This window comes from Protobothrops mucrosquamatus, unplaced genomic scaffold, assembly GCF_001527695.2.
Source record: "Protobothrops mucrosquamatus isolate PMUCROS unplaced genomic scaffold, P.Mucros_1.0 scaffold_182, whole genome shotgun sequence".
Taxonomy (NCBI): Eukaryota; Metazoa; Chordata; class Lepidosauria; order Squamata; family Viperidae; genus Protobothrops; species Protobothrops mucrosquamatus.
In genome coordinates this window covers 108,419-124,567 of record NW_015386258.1, presented here as the reverse complement: position 1 = coordinate 124,567, position 16,149 = coordinate 108,419, and the positions used below count along the sequence as shown (strand labels likewise).

General features: G+C 38.3%; 1 protein-coding gene across 1 annotated transcript in view; it reads left to right on the top strand.

Annotated features, from left to right (window-relative positions):
* KIF14 (kinesin family member 14) overlaps positions 1 to 16,149 on the top strand; it is a 49,530-nt gene that overhangs the window by 24,267 nt on the left and 9,114 nt on the right. Inside the window, exons 11-22 of the mRNA XM_029285736.1 lie at positions 2,907 to 3,079; positions 4,856 to 5,003; positions 5,813 to 5,876; positions 6,166 to 6,350; positions 7,405 to 7,507; positions 7,658 to 7,818; positions 9,458 to 9,605; positions 10,703 to 10,855; positions 12,830 to 12,947; positions 13,367 to 13,457; positions 13,772 to 13,898; positions 14,759 to 14,859. Of these exons, the coding sequence (XP_029141569.1) occupies positions 2,907 to 3,079; positions 4,856 to 5,003; positions 5,813 to 5,876; positions 6,166 to 6,350; positions 7,405 to 7,507; positions 7,658 to 7,818; positions 9,458 to 9,605; positions 10,703 to 10,855; positions 12,830 to 12,947; positions 13,367 to 13,457; positions 13,772 to 13,898; positions 14,759 to 14,859 (1,572 nt within the window). The remainder of the gene's footprint in view (positions 1 to 2,906; positions 3,080 to 4,855; positions 5,004 to 5,812; positions 5,877 to 6,165; positions 6,351 to 7,404; positions 7,508 to 7,657; positions 7,819 to 9,457; positions 9,606 to 10,702; positions 10,856 to 12,829; positions 12,948 to 13,366; positions 13,458 to 13,771; positions 13,899 to 14,758; positions 14,860 to 16,149) is intronic.

Genomic DNA, 16,149 nt, shown 5'->3' with positions numbered 1-16,149 from the left:
TTCAGCAAGCGGGTCTGGCCTAGGGAGAATTTTAAATAGGGACAATTTTAATTATTATTTTAATATGACACAGCGGTAAATATTTGTTTTTAATTGGTTTTTATTGGGGATAGTGCTTTGTACTGTTTTAATATGCTGTGAGCCGCCCTGAGTCCTGTGGGGAGAAGGGCGGCATATAAGTTTAATAATAAATAAATAATAAATAAAAAATAAATAAAAACCTTAAATAAACCTAGAGATAATTTAACATCTGAGATGAGCTTAAAACTCAAAAATAAAATGGACCGGTTTAAGACTAAAGTTAATATATATTTATAAGGATTTCTATATTAACATTCTAAGTTTTTCTGAAAGGATTTGAATACATAGTTGGCATCTCATATGTATTTTATTTTATCTGCATTGATTATGTATACATCTAATAAACATGAATAATATCTTAATATTTGGTAGATGGAAGACAGTGCTACAAGTCCTTCAGTCCCAGAAGCTCATTTCAATAGCTTCTTTGGTAGATTCAAAGCCAAACTAGGTACTGCTTTTTGCCCAGCCAACCTATTACTGAAAGCCTGTGAAATGTTGAGTGTACATTGATTAGCTGGTGTGATGCTGTTTGTGAAGTAAACCTACAGTTTATTGGTAATCCTAATATAGCACCACAAACCTCACAAAATGTCTCTAACTATTTGCATGGCTTTTCCTTTACTAGTTCTTATGGTGCTAAAGGGAGAGAGATACTAGGGAAATAAGTTCAGGTGGTATTCCACTTACAAGCAGTTGCTTAGCAACTGTTTAAAGTTATGGCAAACCTCTGTGGGAGTTCTTATGGCCCAGTTCTGAAATCCTGACAGCTGCTCTCCCTGAGTGATTGCATCTTGGGTGCTCGGCAACTGGGCTGCATTTATGACTGTTTATTTCCAGTTTTCAGCAAAAACATCCCATAGTGCAGGGCTTTTCAACCAGTGGTACGGGTACCACCTGTGGTACATTGGCACCTGGCAGGTGGTACGCGACCATCCTAAAAAAGTGGTAGCGGGGGAGGGGAATGAGCTGAACCGGTGGCAGCACCGCACAAGCCTGAGCGAGAGATGGCTGGAGAGATGCAGGGCTGTCAGGGCTCAGTGGAAGCGCCAGGATCAGCGCCAGGCTCCAGCTGGAGCTCAGCACTGATCCTGGCACTTCTGCTGAGCCCAGAAGAAGCGCCGATCAGCTGGAATGTTGCAGCATCTCCAGGGTCTTGTGATTTACATTCAGATGCTTGGCAACTGATTCATATTTATGATGGTCACAGTGTCCCAGGGTTATGTGAAGTGATCAAAACCTGCTGCAACCACCCAGCAGATGGGGGGAATAAAAACCAAACACCCCCCCACCCCACCCGTGCTGCCAATCCTCAACAGAAATGCACACAACAATGAAAACCTTGGACAGGAGAAAGAGCGCCGCCAGGTGGGCAGGCAGGTGTGTCTTGCTCGGCTGTGGCTTGGGGGGCACTTTTTTCGGTGCCATTGTAACTTCGAACAGTCACTAAGCGAACTGTTGTAAGTTGAGGACTACCTGTACTTTATCCCTTTTTTGGGGGGGTGATCAAGTTTTTGACACCTTGCTGGTGGTACTCAGATGTTGCCATATCCTAAAAGTGGTACAATGGGTGAAAAGGTTGAAAAGCCCTTCCATAGTGAATCATTGGTTCGCTTAGTGACTGCCACATCCACTTAACAAGCGGTGCCAAAAAGGTCGTTGGTCATGTGGATGGCCTGTTTCACAACCATCATGACTTAGCGATCATATAGGGCATACTCCATCGCTGACTATAGGGGGTGAAATTTTGGCCCCCTCGGAGAGGGTACGCAATCTGGGGGTCCTCCTGGATTCACGGCTGACACTGGAAGACCAGTTGTCGGCCGTGACCAGGGGGGCGTTTTATCAGGTACGCCTGATACACCAGTTGCGACCTTTTCTGGACCGGGACGCCTTGCGCACAGTCACCCATGCCCTCGTCACCTCCCGCCTGGACTACTGTAATGCTCTCTACATGGGGCTCCCCTTGAGGAGCACCCGGAGGCTCCAACTGGTCCAGAATGCGGCCGCGCGGGCGGTGTTGGGAGGGACTCGTCGCTCCCATGTAACACCGCTGCTACGCGAGCTGCACTGGTTGCCGGTAGCCTTCCGGGTGCGCTTCAAGGTGTTGGTCATCATCTTCAAAGCGCTCCATGGCATCGGACCTGGATATCTCCGAGACCGCCTTCTGCCGCAGATTACTTCCCATCGGCCGGTACGCTCCCACAGAGTGGGTCTCCTCACGGTGCCGTCAGCCAGACAGTGCCGGCTGGCGACCTCCAGGGGGAGGGCCTTCTCGGTGGGAGCCCCCACCCTCTGGAACGAACTACCCCCAGAGATCCGGGTGATCCCGGATCTCCCCTCCTTCCGCCGCACCCTAAAGACATGGCTCTTCCAACAAGCGGGATTGGCCTAGGGAATTTTTAGTGGGGTTTTAAGAGAAATTTTAATTATATAGGCCATAGTAAATATTTCTTTTTAATCTGGTTTTAAATTAGGTATTTATTGTAGTATCTGTTTTATAAGGCTGTCAGCCGCCCTGAGTCCGGTAAGGAGAAGGGCGGGATAAAAATTGAATAAAATAAATAAATAAATTGTGTTCATAGGCCGAGGACTAACCTATAATGTTAAGAAGGCTTCTGGACACAAATGATCAAACTCTGAAGATCGAAGAAAGGCAGATGATATTGATTTGATTGGTGGAATGGTGCAAGGATCTGATCCCATGAGTGAAGAAATCTCTTTGCTTTGCCTTAATTGGAATTGGATTTTAGCTATTAGTATTGTCCCCTTTTAAAACTGCAAACAATGCACAAGTTTGTGACTTTGTTCTCTTTCAAATAAAGGCTGTTAAAGGAAAGTCTAGGTGGAAATTCAAAAACTGCTATGATTGCCACAATCAGCCCTGCTGCCAGCAATATAGAAGAAACCCTCAGTACTCTTCGATATGCTAAGCAAGCTTGTTTCATAATCAACACCGCCAAAGTGAATGAAGATATGAATATGAAATTAATTCAGGGTAAGAATGATAATTCTGCTTTTTTTCTAAATCACTCATTTTTTCCCCCTGTGCCAACCTATGTGTGAATTTACTAGAGCAGTGGTGGCGAACCTATGGCACGGGTGCCAGAGGCGGCATTCAGAGTCCTCTCTGTGGCCACGCGCACTGTCGCCCCAGTCCTAGGCCTTCAGCTGGCTTTTATAAAACCTTTTCGCTTTTGGCCTCCGCCGCCGTGTGCAAAAAAAAAAAAAAAAAGGTTCAATCAATCAGCCAATTTCAACTTCTCGCGGGGAAAAAAAAAGATCTTGCAAAGTTGGAATTGATTGATTGAACTTTTTAGTCCCACCCAGTCTGCCGTTACCACTGCAGCCACACCCACCCAATGGGCCACACCCACCCAATGGGCCACACCCACCCGGCACTCAACGATGCATAAGTGGGTTTTGGGTTGCAGTTTGGGCACTCGGTCTCTAAAAGGTTCGCCATCACTGTACTAGAGAATATATATTTTGCAGGAGCAGTTTGAAATGGGTTTCACCAATTCACTAACAAAAGCTTAGTTAACTGTTCAACAAAAGTTAAAACTCACTGAACTTGCAAATTAGAACTTGTCTGATGGTGAGACTGTTTGAATGCGTCGATGATTCCTAAATTTAAGATGATAGATTCTTCTTTAGAACCCAGCCGGGTTTTATGTTTTAAAATCTTAATCTGAATTATATCTGAATTTTATATTTTTCTTAAAATGCCAGTTTAAGTTTGATTGAATGTGTTGTATTTATATCCCAGTTTTCCTTGTGGAGCTCAGATTGTTATACATGCGGGCCTCCCCTTATTTTATATCCATAAAAATAATCCTTTGAAATAAACTGGGTTGAGAGAACGTGATGGTCCAAAATCACCCAATTAATGGTCAAGTTTGGATTGAAACATTGCGTCCCTGGTCCTGTCTACTCTCCTACATTGGCTATTTATTTTAGAAAACCACACTTAAGATTAACTACAGTTTGAGTTCAACATAAGTTTGGACTGCAGATTGTTCAAGATAGAAACAGAGGATTGTAGATTCCTCGTATATATACCTCATATCTGAAGACCCAACACTTTATGCTGCATCTGAAGAAGGCTGGTAGTTATTTGGGGTAGAGGCATAATAAATGTACAGGTAATCCTTGAATTATGACCACAATTGAGCCCAAATTTCTGTTGCTAAGTGAGACATTTGTTAAGTGAGTTTTGCCTCATTTTACGACCTTGCTTGATGCAGTTGTTAAATGAACCACTGCTTTTGTTAAGTCAGTAACCCGGTTGTTAAGTGAATCTGGCTTCCCCATTGACTTTGCTTGTCAGAAGGTCACAAAAGATGATCACATGACCCCGGGAGACTGGAACCGTCATAAATATGAACCAATAAATAGGCCAAGCATTTGAGTTTTGATCCTGCGACTGTGGGGATGCTGCAGCAGTCGTAAGTGTGAAAAATAGTCATAAGTCTCTTTTTTTCCCCAGTGCTGTTGTAACTTCAACTGGTCACCAAATGAATGGTTGTAAGTTGAGGACTATCTGTACTGTAGTGTATGTTGGGAGTAATTAATTATGACTCTCACATGAATATAAAATGCTCTCTGCATCTTGAGATCTGCTTTTGAATGCTGCGTAATTGTTACTTTTATCTGGCACGACTATTTTTTAATGAGATGAACTTTAAAACATCTCTATGAGAAAGGTTGTCAAAACACTGAGAACAGAGGATTGGCGTCTGAGTAATCACTGAGCCTTTTTTGTTCGATCTAGAATTGAAAGCTGAGATTGAGAAACTGAAATTGGCTCAGAAGAACGCTCAGAACGTTGATCCTGAAAAGCAGAGACTTTACGTGCAGGAAATTACATCTTTAAGAATGAAGCTACATCACCAAGAGCGGGAGATGGCCGAGATGCAAAGGTGATAATGATCATACAGTATAATTAATGATAAGGATGTGGTAATGAATCACTGATATTGTAAGTTTGTAAAGGAAATGAGTTCTGTTTTTTCACTGTAATATGTAACGTATGTGACCCAATAAAAGAAATGTTAATGAAAAATATTATAAGTATGTATACCCTAATAGGCATTAGGTATGAAGTTTAACAATTTAAATACATCAGTTTTGATTCAGACTGCTTATTGCAATTTGACATGCAAGTCAATAGAACTTTAGAGATTTATGATTAAATTTCATGATAATCTTAAGTCTTGCTTCAGCCCATGACTGATATCTTAACCATTATACTTTATTATAGTAATTATTGTAATATATCTAGATAGATAAATAGATAGATAGATAGATAGATAGATAGATAGATAGATCTATAGTTATGGATATTAAAACCAAATTTTATTTAATCTACTTGGCAATTTTAATGTCTGTTTCATTACATTCATTGGCTATTGCAAAGTAAATCTGTGTATACATATTGCATATTACACCATAGTTCAATTTTTTCACATAATTAAATTCAAAGTAGTACATACTCAACTGATTCTGTTTTAAGCTCCTATATTTTTCCTGCATGATTGAAAAAAAAATTGTCATAAGATTATGCTGCTCTAATTTTTTTAAAGCTATGGTTCCATAATGCACATGGATGCAGTTATAATTCCATTCTTTGGATTACATGTTCATTTTCAACTTCTTACCATGGCACCTGTAATATGTTTTAAGTATATTATTTAGCTGGACCAGGCAATCTTTTCATTTTGTGTTAAAGGGCCTGGAAAGAAAAACTTGAACAAGTAGAAAAAAAGAAGTTTGAAGAAACAATGGAATTACAGGTACTATTCTTTGTTACAATTAGTTGCTGTTAATAATCCTCAATAAATTTATTTATCTATAGAAGCTTTTGCTGGCCAGATAGATTTCAGATACTTTGGCTCACATAATTCTCAGCCATTATTTATACTAAAGTGGGAGTAGAATTTCAATATGTCCAGAAGTTACAAAATTGCAGAAGTCAAGCCTTATTCTTAAAAGTTATAAATAATATAACAACTCAACTTTTACTAATATACCATTTTCAAATCCCAAATATGAATTGCTCCCTTTCTTAATTCTTCATTTTAGAAAGCCGGCATTACATTCAAGGTGGATAACAGTTTGCCTAATTTGGTTAATCTCAATGAAGATCCTCAACTGTCCGAGATGTTATTATACATGATTAAGGAAGGAAAAACTACAGTTGGGAAATGCAAGCCAAATTCATGTCATGATATTCAGCTGTCTGGCATCTTAATTGCTGATGACCACTGGTATGTACTAAATGAAGAAATAAGGAATGAGAAATGTCTTGTGTCTCCTTTTCTCTATGTTAGAGATTTGAATTCAGCAGGAGTTGTCGAAAGAGCATATGTGGCAGAACTGCCACCTCATGCCATTCTGCCATGGACTCTGGGGAAGAGTGGATGCTTGTGGGGGGGGAGTGAAACTGATGGAAAGAAGCATGCCTCTCAGAGACCAGTCTTCAAGGCCGTTTCCCTGGGAGAAAAATGCAGCTGCAGGAGTGACTGTTTCAAAAACATCTGTTTCAAAACTGATTGGACGATGGGATGGAAGTGGGGAACCAGCAATGGGAAGTGTCTGGGAGGGAAAAGTTATAGGAATTTGTCTAGCGAACCTCAGTTTTGACTTTGCTTTACTGTAATGCAGTTGACCTTTAGTAAACGACACCTTTCTCAACAAACAGAGTCAAGGGCCGTTCTTACTTCAAGGTAGAAGTTAAGGCAGGACTGACATTATACTTCTGAACATAAGCAGAGGGCAAAAAAGAATACTGAGAAATTAGGTAGCAGAACATCCCACGAAAAAGAATTAAATTCTGACAACAAAGTTGTCTTGGATGCAGTGTATGGAATTAGACTGCTATGAATAAATGCTAAATTCCAGTTCTTTCATTGTAATAGACTGTCTGCAGCCTATTTCTCAGGAATGGCCCTGGTTCCTTACGATGAGCTTTCCCCCCTCTGGCTATCAGTTCACGGTGTCTTTGTGACATGTTATGACTTTTCTAAAATCTACTCATTTCATATTTCTTAAATGATAGCTGTGACTCCTCTAAACATGAAACTTATTCTGCAAACTTGGGAAAACAAAAGTTTTCTTCCAACATGCTTTGCCAAAAACAGTAGCACTAGACAACAGTATGATCTACGAAAATGGCAATCATGTCATGGGACATGATTTATAATACAGCAAAGGAATCAAATGTTCCACTGTTTTTGATCAAATTCAAAAAAAGCTTACTGCTTACTGCTATTCAGATGCAAACAACATTTATTTCTTGGAATGTTTTTTTTTTATTTGTAGTGTTATCAGACATAAGGGTGGAGTTGTGAGTATTGTTCCTATTGCAGAAGCAAAGACATATGTTAATGGGGAATGCATTTCAGGAGCTACACTTCTACATCATGTAAGTCAATAGACACAGCTGTAATTATATTTATTTACATGTGGTTTTCAAGTTTAAGTTAATATACTTGTTTAGAATAGACTGTCCCTGTATACTCTGCAGAAAGTTTATATAAGATGACCTAAATTCAATACTATCTGGATTTCCTAGGGTGATCGCATCATCCTTGGAGGAGACCATTATTTCCGATTTAATCATCCAGCTGAAGTTCAGAAGATAAAAAGTGTGTCTTGTGGGGCTTCATTTCCTGAGGATGGTCCAAAGGACTTTGACTTTGCAAAAAATGAATTGCTGGCTGCTCAGAGAGCGCAGTGAGTAATAGCAGATGTTATGCTTTAAATAGTCCCTGTATTTTCTCTTGCATATGATATGAATGCTGCACGCTGGCTTGTAGAATTTTCATATACAGGCAGTTGGGGTTACATGAGGGTTTGATTGCATGCTGTGCATTATATGCAAAACCACAGCTGCTCGTTTTGCTCATATTTTTGCATCCTGTTCATAAAACCAAGATGACATTTGTCAGAACTTATGTAACCTGGGATTGCCTGTATAAAAATATAATCAAATCTTGTCAGGGGGAGTTTGATCAGTAAATATTGCTGCATTAAAAGGTCTGAACTTTTGGGAGCTACTACTTACTTTATCGGATGCATAGAGTAGTTAGATTGAGGGAGAAGTTAAATTGGAACAGGCCAGAGGGAGGGTTATATAGACACATGTTACATTTGACATAGATTAGAAATACTTAATCAATTAATATCTGGGAGTTGAAGTCCACAAGTTTTATGGTTGCCAAGGCTGGACATCAAGGGCCTAAATCTTCTGAGGTATTGTATGTGACTTCAACAGTCCTTCATTCAGTGTTGTTGTTGCCAGCCTTGTTTTTCCAAAATGAGCACTTTGAAATTATAAAGTATCCTGGGAGACTGAGATGCTCTCATATTACTTTGTTCTTGTCATGAGTCCTGATGTCAAACTTGTCTCAATTAATTCTTTACACAGAGTTTATCCCATTTGTCCTAAGGAACATTCAAAGGGGCATTGCTGGCTGATAATAGCATCTATCACATTAGTACTAATCTGCAGGGTTTTTTAAACTGAAGAAAATGAAGCATGGTTTTCTGTGTGGCACCAACAAAAATGCTTCTGGACTATAACAAAACTGATCACCATTACAGGTTGTCCTAGTTTAATGACCATTCGTTCAGCGGCCATTTGTAGTTACAATGGAACTCAGCAACGAGACTTATGAATGGCCCTTGGAGTTGTGGCTGTCACAGTGTCCTCGCAGTCACATGATCACAATTTGGGCATTTGGCAGTGGGCTTGCAACTATGGCATTACAGCTTTCCACAGTCATACGGTCAACATTTTGACCCTCACTGCTGGCTTCGGATAAGCAAAGTTGATGGGGAAGCTGGTAGGAGATCACAAATGTCTCTTTGACATTTTGCTTAATGACAACACAGGATTCACCTAACAATGGCAACCGGAACTGCTGCAACCGCCATTGTAAGTCAGGTCAGTCATGTAATGTGGTGCTTTATGACCTCATCTCTTAGCAACCCGGTTCTTAGTAACCAGTTCCTGGTCCCAATTACTGTTGTTAATTGAGGACTACCTGTAATTTATTTTTTTTCATTTGGTTTAAATATGTCCTCTCATTCCAAAAAGCAGTGAGATTTAAATTTGAACTCATTTCCCAACAGAACTAATTTAGATCTAAAGTTAAAAAGGAATTCTAGATGAAAGGATAGAGATTCAGCATAACATATTTGAGATTAAACATAATTTATAAGTATAAAATATGTATATTGTATGCCCTCTTTAGAACTTGAAAACAACACTTCCTTCTTGGGAATATTCAAAAATTATATTAGCGTTTATAGATTTTATTCTTTCTTATGTAGTATTTTTAAGATAACATTAATTTCAAAATGCTCCTAGGCTTGAATCAGAAATAGAAGAAGCACGGCTTAAAGCTAAGGAAGAAATGATGCAAGGGATCCAACTTGCCAAAGAAATGGCTCAGGAAGAACTTAGTGCTCAGCAACATAATTATGAGACCAAAATAAAATCATTAGAAGCACAACTGGTAGGTCATTACTGATACTTTTATAAAGCCATATCTTAATCTAGCATGCAATAACAAGTGATAAACTTTGAAATGTAAGTAAGCTTATGTTTGTGTGCATTTGACCATACAAGTAAGAGAATAAAGGCAGAACCCCATAATAAAACTAGGTTGTGAGTTTTCAAGCAAACTGCAATACATTTTGCCCCCCTAAGCCTCTTTCTTGACGCTGTCTATCCATTTCGTATGTAGCCTTAGCAGTCAACTTTCTCATTCAGCCTTTCATCTCTGCAGGGCCTGATCTTTGATCTTATAGAGGGGCACCTTGTTATTTGCAGGAGTTCTTTTCTAACCCAATGGGACCTTGAAGAGATGGACTTTATTAATGTGCAAATTATACAAGAAACACAAGTCGACAAGTTCTCCTTCAAAGTGAAGCCATGCTTGAAAGCAGCAGACCATTGAAACTCTTTGCTGAAGATAAGGCAATCCTGGTCTGCATTTACCAAGTGGGAATTCGTTACTCACATGTCTAATAACACTGCAGATAAAGACCACTTCTCTGAATGGATGAAGTCATAAATCATGATACTTTCAGGAGAGAAATGGAACCTTTTCTTTGTTCAAAACTTCCTGTCGATTGTAATCTGTGACATTTATGTATTTTATCCCTGAAATTAAAAGGTTTACATTTATGTTAATATGGACTCATCTCCACCCAAACATCTTTAACTTCATAGCAGCTTTTCCCACAGCCAAATAATAAAAGCTGTAAAGTGCTAATTCTCCATCCCATATTTTTCTTCAATTGTTGTTCCATTGTGTCCAATTGCAATGCCTTCAACAGGCCAGCGAGCGTCCTTTGTTCCCGTGACAACAATTCAGAGGGATTTGTATCTTTATCTTTGGTCTGCTTCTTTGTTAATGAGGATAGGACTATTACACAGTACTAAAAGAAGATATATAGAAGAAAGGGCGGGAAATAGTCATGTAGAAATCTTTTTCTCCATTCCATGTACATATGTAAAATAATAAATTATTGTTCATTTTGGGCAGTGGCTTTTATGGAATGAAATCTTTATGTTCGTACCTATGATTCAGTCTCTTTTATTTTTTAGGAAGAGGAATCCCGTAGGAAACAATTGCAGGAGATGAACAATCAGATGGCTGCAAACAAAATTGAGGAACTGGAGAAAGCAAAGCGAGGCCTTGAGCTAGAAGCAAACTTCAACAAGAAGAGATTGGAAATCGAGACCTTGGCTGCCAAAGAGGTAAATGGACTAACTTCATTTGTTAGGACTTTTCTCCAGTATCTTCAAGAAAATGAGCGACTTTCAGATGTCCTTGAGTTGATCTCTTCCATGAAATCCATGAAACTTTTAGAAAAATTAACAACATCGCTGATGTATTATCCAGGCTTAAGTTGAGGCTGTAAGTTTGCAGTGATAGATATTTAGAGTCCCATTAGCAGGAATCAGAATTAATTAATGATCACATTTCTAGAACTGCCCAACTAATTGACTCTTTACTCAATGAACTCTTTACCACCAATAACGGAATATCCAAGAAGATGACACAATTTGATTAAATGAATAATATCTTTAAAAGAACAAGATTCAATAATACAAGACAATAAAAGAAAAATAGCTTTCATCAAAGAGCCTCCGGAAAAAACCCCGGCATTCATATTCCCCTGATTCCCTTCAAAGGGCAGTGGGATCAGGAGAATATGAATGCAGGGAGGATACCATTCCAGGGGGCAGGCACCATGTCAGAGAAGGCACACTTCTTGGGACTCCTTAATGACATTCAAGAATGTTTCAAGGATGGAACCATCAAATAATTATCTCTTTCTCAAATCAAAGACTCACATCTGTCTTTGAATGGAACTTACATTTAGAATAGGAACAATAACTGTAATAAACTTTAAAAGCAGTAAAACTCTTTAGTATTAGAAATTTATAAAGCTGGATAAAAGGGGTCATCAACACTGATGTTCCTCAGAATATGTCTCTTGCTGATTGTCAACCTCTTTTTAAGGAGAAATGTTGGAGACAGGGAACTACGAAATACAATTAAACAACTCTTTGGATTCAGAAGGAAAAAGGATGTTCGGGGTTGTGGGAGTATTGCTCTAGCACTTTTCTCAACTTTTTAAACAGCTGGATCTTTTCTAGGGATCATCGTCCTTCCCATAGCATCTGTTGTACAATCTCAGGAAAATAGAGATTTGGTGTAAGGAGCTAGAGGCAGATGGTACATATGCATGACTATCCTCTGAAACACCTTTTTGCCTTCAGATCTGAAATGATGCACCATCAGAGATTTGTTTATTTATCTGAAGAACTTATATGGCTACCTATCTCACATGGTGTTACTAGGCAGCTCACAGTAATAAAAAAAATCATAGTCTTCTTGCCAAGGTTCTAGAACCATCTATACTGCTAACGTAAGTCTGCCCTACCTCAGGGCTTTGGAGAAGAGCCAGGTCTTCACACCTTCGGGAAGATAAGGCCCCTCCTGCCCCCAAATCTCAGGTGAGGGGCAAAGGTAGCCACGGAGAAGATGTGCCTCTGAGATCCCACCATGTAAGAGCATTTTAGGGAAAAGGCCTGGAGTTCATCTATCCTATCTAATGTACTGGGGCAAGCAGACTCCCTTAGGGAGAGGCAGTCATACACATAAATATTTAGGGAACATTTCCCTAAAATGTTCTTACATGGTGGAACCTGGGTCCTGAGGGGGTGGTGTAGTCAAAATCAAGATTGCAGCCATGACAATGTGATTGAGGCTCCACCCACTTTCTCAACTTTTTTGACATAGAAGTAGTCCTTGACTCACAGCAATTCATTTAGTGACTGTTCAACATTACAATGGCACAGAGAAAAGTGACTTATGACCGTTTTTCATGACTTTGTAGCATCTCTGTGGTCATGAGATCAAAATTTGGATGCTTGGCAACTGATTCATATTTATTATAGTTGCAGTGTCCAGGATCATATGATCACCTTTTGTGTCCTTCTAACAAGCAAAGTCAATGGAGATGCCAGATTCACATAACAACTGTTGCAAGAAAGGTTGTAAAATGGAGCAGGACTCAACAACTGTCACGCTTTGCAATGAAAATTTTGGGTTTAATTGTGGTCATAAGTTGAGAACTATCTGTTCTCCTGTGAGCCCACCATCCTATTAGAATGGTTTTGAAAGCTTTTACAAGAAGGCTCCATATTCTGACTTTGTTTTAGGTTTTAGAAGATCATACAGTTTGTCATGTTAAGATTCTTGAAGCTCTGGAGGCTGAGAAGCAGAAAATTGCTCAAGAAGTGGAAATTCTTCAGCAGAGTCAGGGAAATAGGAATAAAGGTATGGCTATAATGTTATGAAATTATCTGTCTGGTAATTGCCCATAAATAAATATTAATGCGTTTTAAATAAGTAACATTTATTTAAACATTTAAACAGAGGCCCCTTCCTCTGTTTATAATGGGAAAGACAAAATATATTGTATCTGTTACACCAGGATAAATTTCAAAGAAGAAATGATAGAATTGTCCCTGTATATGGAAGGATACAGAAAAATATTTGCATCTTTACAGTTATTTATATCCAGAGAGATATAAAACCTTGAAAAAATGTTATGTATTGAATAAAAAAAAATATTTGTTAAAAAAACGTAGAAAAATTTAGAGGGGTTAACAAATAATATGCAAGTGCTCTTATAAATAAGGAATTTTTGCTTTAATTTCCAGAGTTGATAACCCTTTTCAAAAAACATTTTGCAGAGCCAAACTGGGATTCTTTGAAACTGTCTATGATGCTCAGAGAAGCCAACACAATCAGCAGTAAGCTTGACAAGCACACTGTTTTTTGTAGGTATGTTGTTGGATTAAAACATTGGAAGTTGCTCCTTTTAATTACTGTAATTTGATGATTGCCTTTAAGCCATCAAATTAAAGCCACATTTAAGAGTGGCCTTTGTAGTCTGAATAGTTTCTAAAGATAACACCAAAAGATCTTTTGCTGTTTTTAAAATGTTTCATTCTGAAATTGAAACAGATATTTTGTTATCTTCTCAGCCTATAAAATACAACCTTGCCCCCTAGCCGTCAATTATAAAAGGGATGGTGCATCAGATAGTGACTGACACTTTATATTCTGGGAATAAGTTTATTATGCTCTTTTATCAGACATGATGTCATGGCTCCAGAAAATGGCCTCCAAGTGCAGGTCCGTAACATCAGGCTGGGTGTTGCAACATACTGGAGCCTTGAGAAATTTGAAGACAAGCTGGCTGTGATGAAAGAAGCATATGAGGTATGTTTTAAAAAAAAAAAAGCCTGACATGCTTCCTATTGCTTTTATGAATGAGAGGAACTTTCAGAGTTTGCCAAAGTGAGTACCATCTCATTGCCTGCCTCTGCAGAAGTGCAAGAAAAATAAGAGCATGCTTTGACATCCAGAAGAAATATTTTAACTTAGGTAGCCATTAGTTATCTTTGAAACGAGTCTGCATTTTACAACTTTCGGCTGACTCTTAAAACATTTTATATGTGACACAGAAGTATCGGTGAGAGATGGGTGAATGACCTTTTACTTTTGCAAAGAGAAGTAAGCACGTGAATTTCATTCAGAAAGACATTTTTCTACGGAGAAACAAATCGGAGATACCCACATACCTTTCCATAATATCAGTGTGCACTTTTCTTCTTTTTTATTTTACTAGTTATTAAGATTGGTTAAGGTCACCTGACTTCCAGAAGGCTCTTTAAGTTTCAAAGAAAGGAATGTCTCTATAAATCACTTGAACTTCTGATCAAACTCATTTAAGGAAAAAAAAACTGCAGAAAAGAACTGATTTACTTTTTATGAGGGCCGGTATGGTTTGGTATGTTAGCTAAAGTACAGTAATAAATGGCTACTTTTAAATATCAGTTATTGATATACAATATATTGTGAAGGGCAGGCCTACATTTGGAAATATGTTATATGAAAAAAGTTCTTCTATAGACTTAATCTTTGTGGAAAGAGTAATGAATTTTGAATATGAATTTTGAGTATGAGTTTTAAAAATAGTAGGCTGAGCCTGCATTTTAACATGTGATCATATCCTAGTACAAGTTGAGTCTTAAACTGTGGAAATGACCTTCACGAAAACAAATTCCTTTATTTTCCAGATGAACAGCACTGAAGGAACTGATGAGATTTTTTATGATCCCACTGATGAGTGGGAACCTGATTTTTCAAATGCATCCAACTGTTCCAATTCTACAAGGAGGTAAGTAGAACAGAGTAGGTCAGATTGTGTCTCAAGGTCACCAAACTGCATTTCCCAAAGTAAGAGGAAATAGATGTCAATATTGTTGTTGAGATGCTTAATTTTTTATAAGGAAGCCAGTGATGTTCCTGAAGCAATTCCATAAGTATTGATCATTACATTTAGTAAAGGATATTTCTAATTATTATCGAAGGGATAAGCCCATCTAGTGCAAGGCTAGAGATTCCTGAAAATCTGGGTCTTTACTTAGCTTGCAGAAACAGTTTCTTACTTCCTACTGCCACTGCCTATTTTATTAGGGGTGCCAGCCCCTAAACCTAGAATGTGTGTGAGAAAACTCTCACAACAATACTGTCTTTCTGGCAAGCAAATATCAAAATGTTAAAAATGGAAGAAATTTCAAGAATGCTACCTCCTGGCCAAGTTATAAGTAGAAGGAGAAGCATGTGACTAGAGGCTTCAACCCTTCTTTCCCTACATGGGAGGGAAATCTCATTAACAATAAACAAAATCAAACTTTATTCTGTAAAGAAATAAAACAAAAAGGTCAAATTTTAAACTTTAAATATTAAAATGCAGACAGTCCATCTTTTAAGAATACAGCCATGGAGCTCTTCAGATTACGAGAATAATAAAAGCTTGACTTAAAATTCATCAAAGAATATGTTATCCTGCCAGATGTTGCTGGCCTATTCCGGTTGAAGATTCTGCTAGAATCTAAAAAAAAAAAAATGTTGAGGGAAGTTTCAAATTTATTAATATATATCAGAAAAAAATCTACTTAAAGAAATCTTAATACCCAGTCTGAAGAAAAGAAAGACTGGGTTCAAAAACCAACCTTGTGCAGAGAAATTAAATTTAAAACAGGAGACAACACATTGCACTCATAAACACAGAAAAAAACACATGCTAAATGTTCAAATCAATTTCTTGGGAAATAATCTCACCTAAATATCTGTTTCTCAGCTTCAGTTTTCCTGAACTTATTTAGTTAGTTCTCTTACTTAGATTCCTGGAGATTCCAGTTTTGGGAAAGACAGTAAATCTCACTCTTCCACCCTCAGTTCCCAGTTTTTTCCTCTGTCCTCTTCTCCATCTTTGCTTTTGTTTAAAAGGAATCCTAATTTTCCTATCTCTAGCATGGAAGGATGCCTTAAAGACACTACCTTTGTATGAGACTCAAAGCCATCCTCCTTAGGAATGAAAGTGGGCTGACTGGCATCCTGGGAATGCAGACTGTGAAATAATATTGGCATTTTTAGAAGTGTTACTGGAAACTAAATATGATCT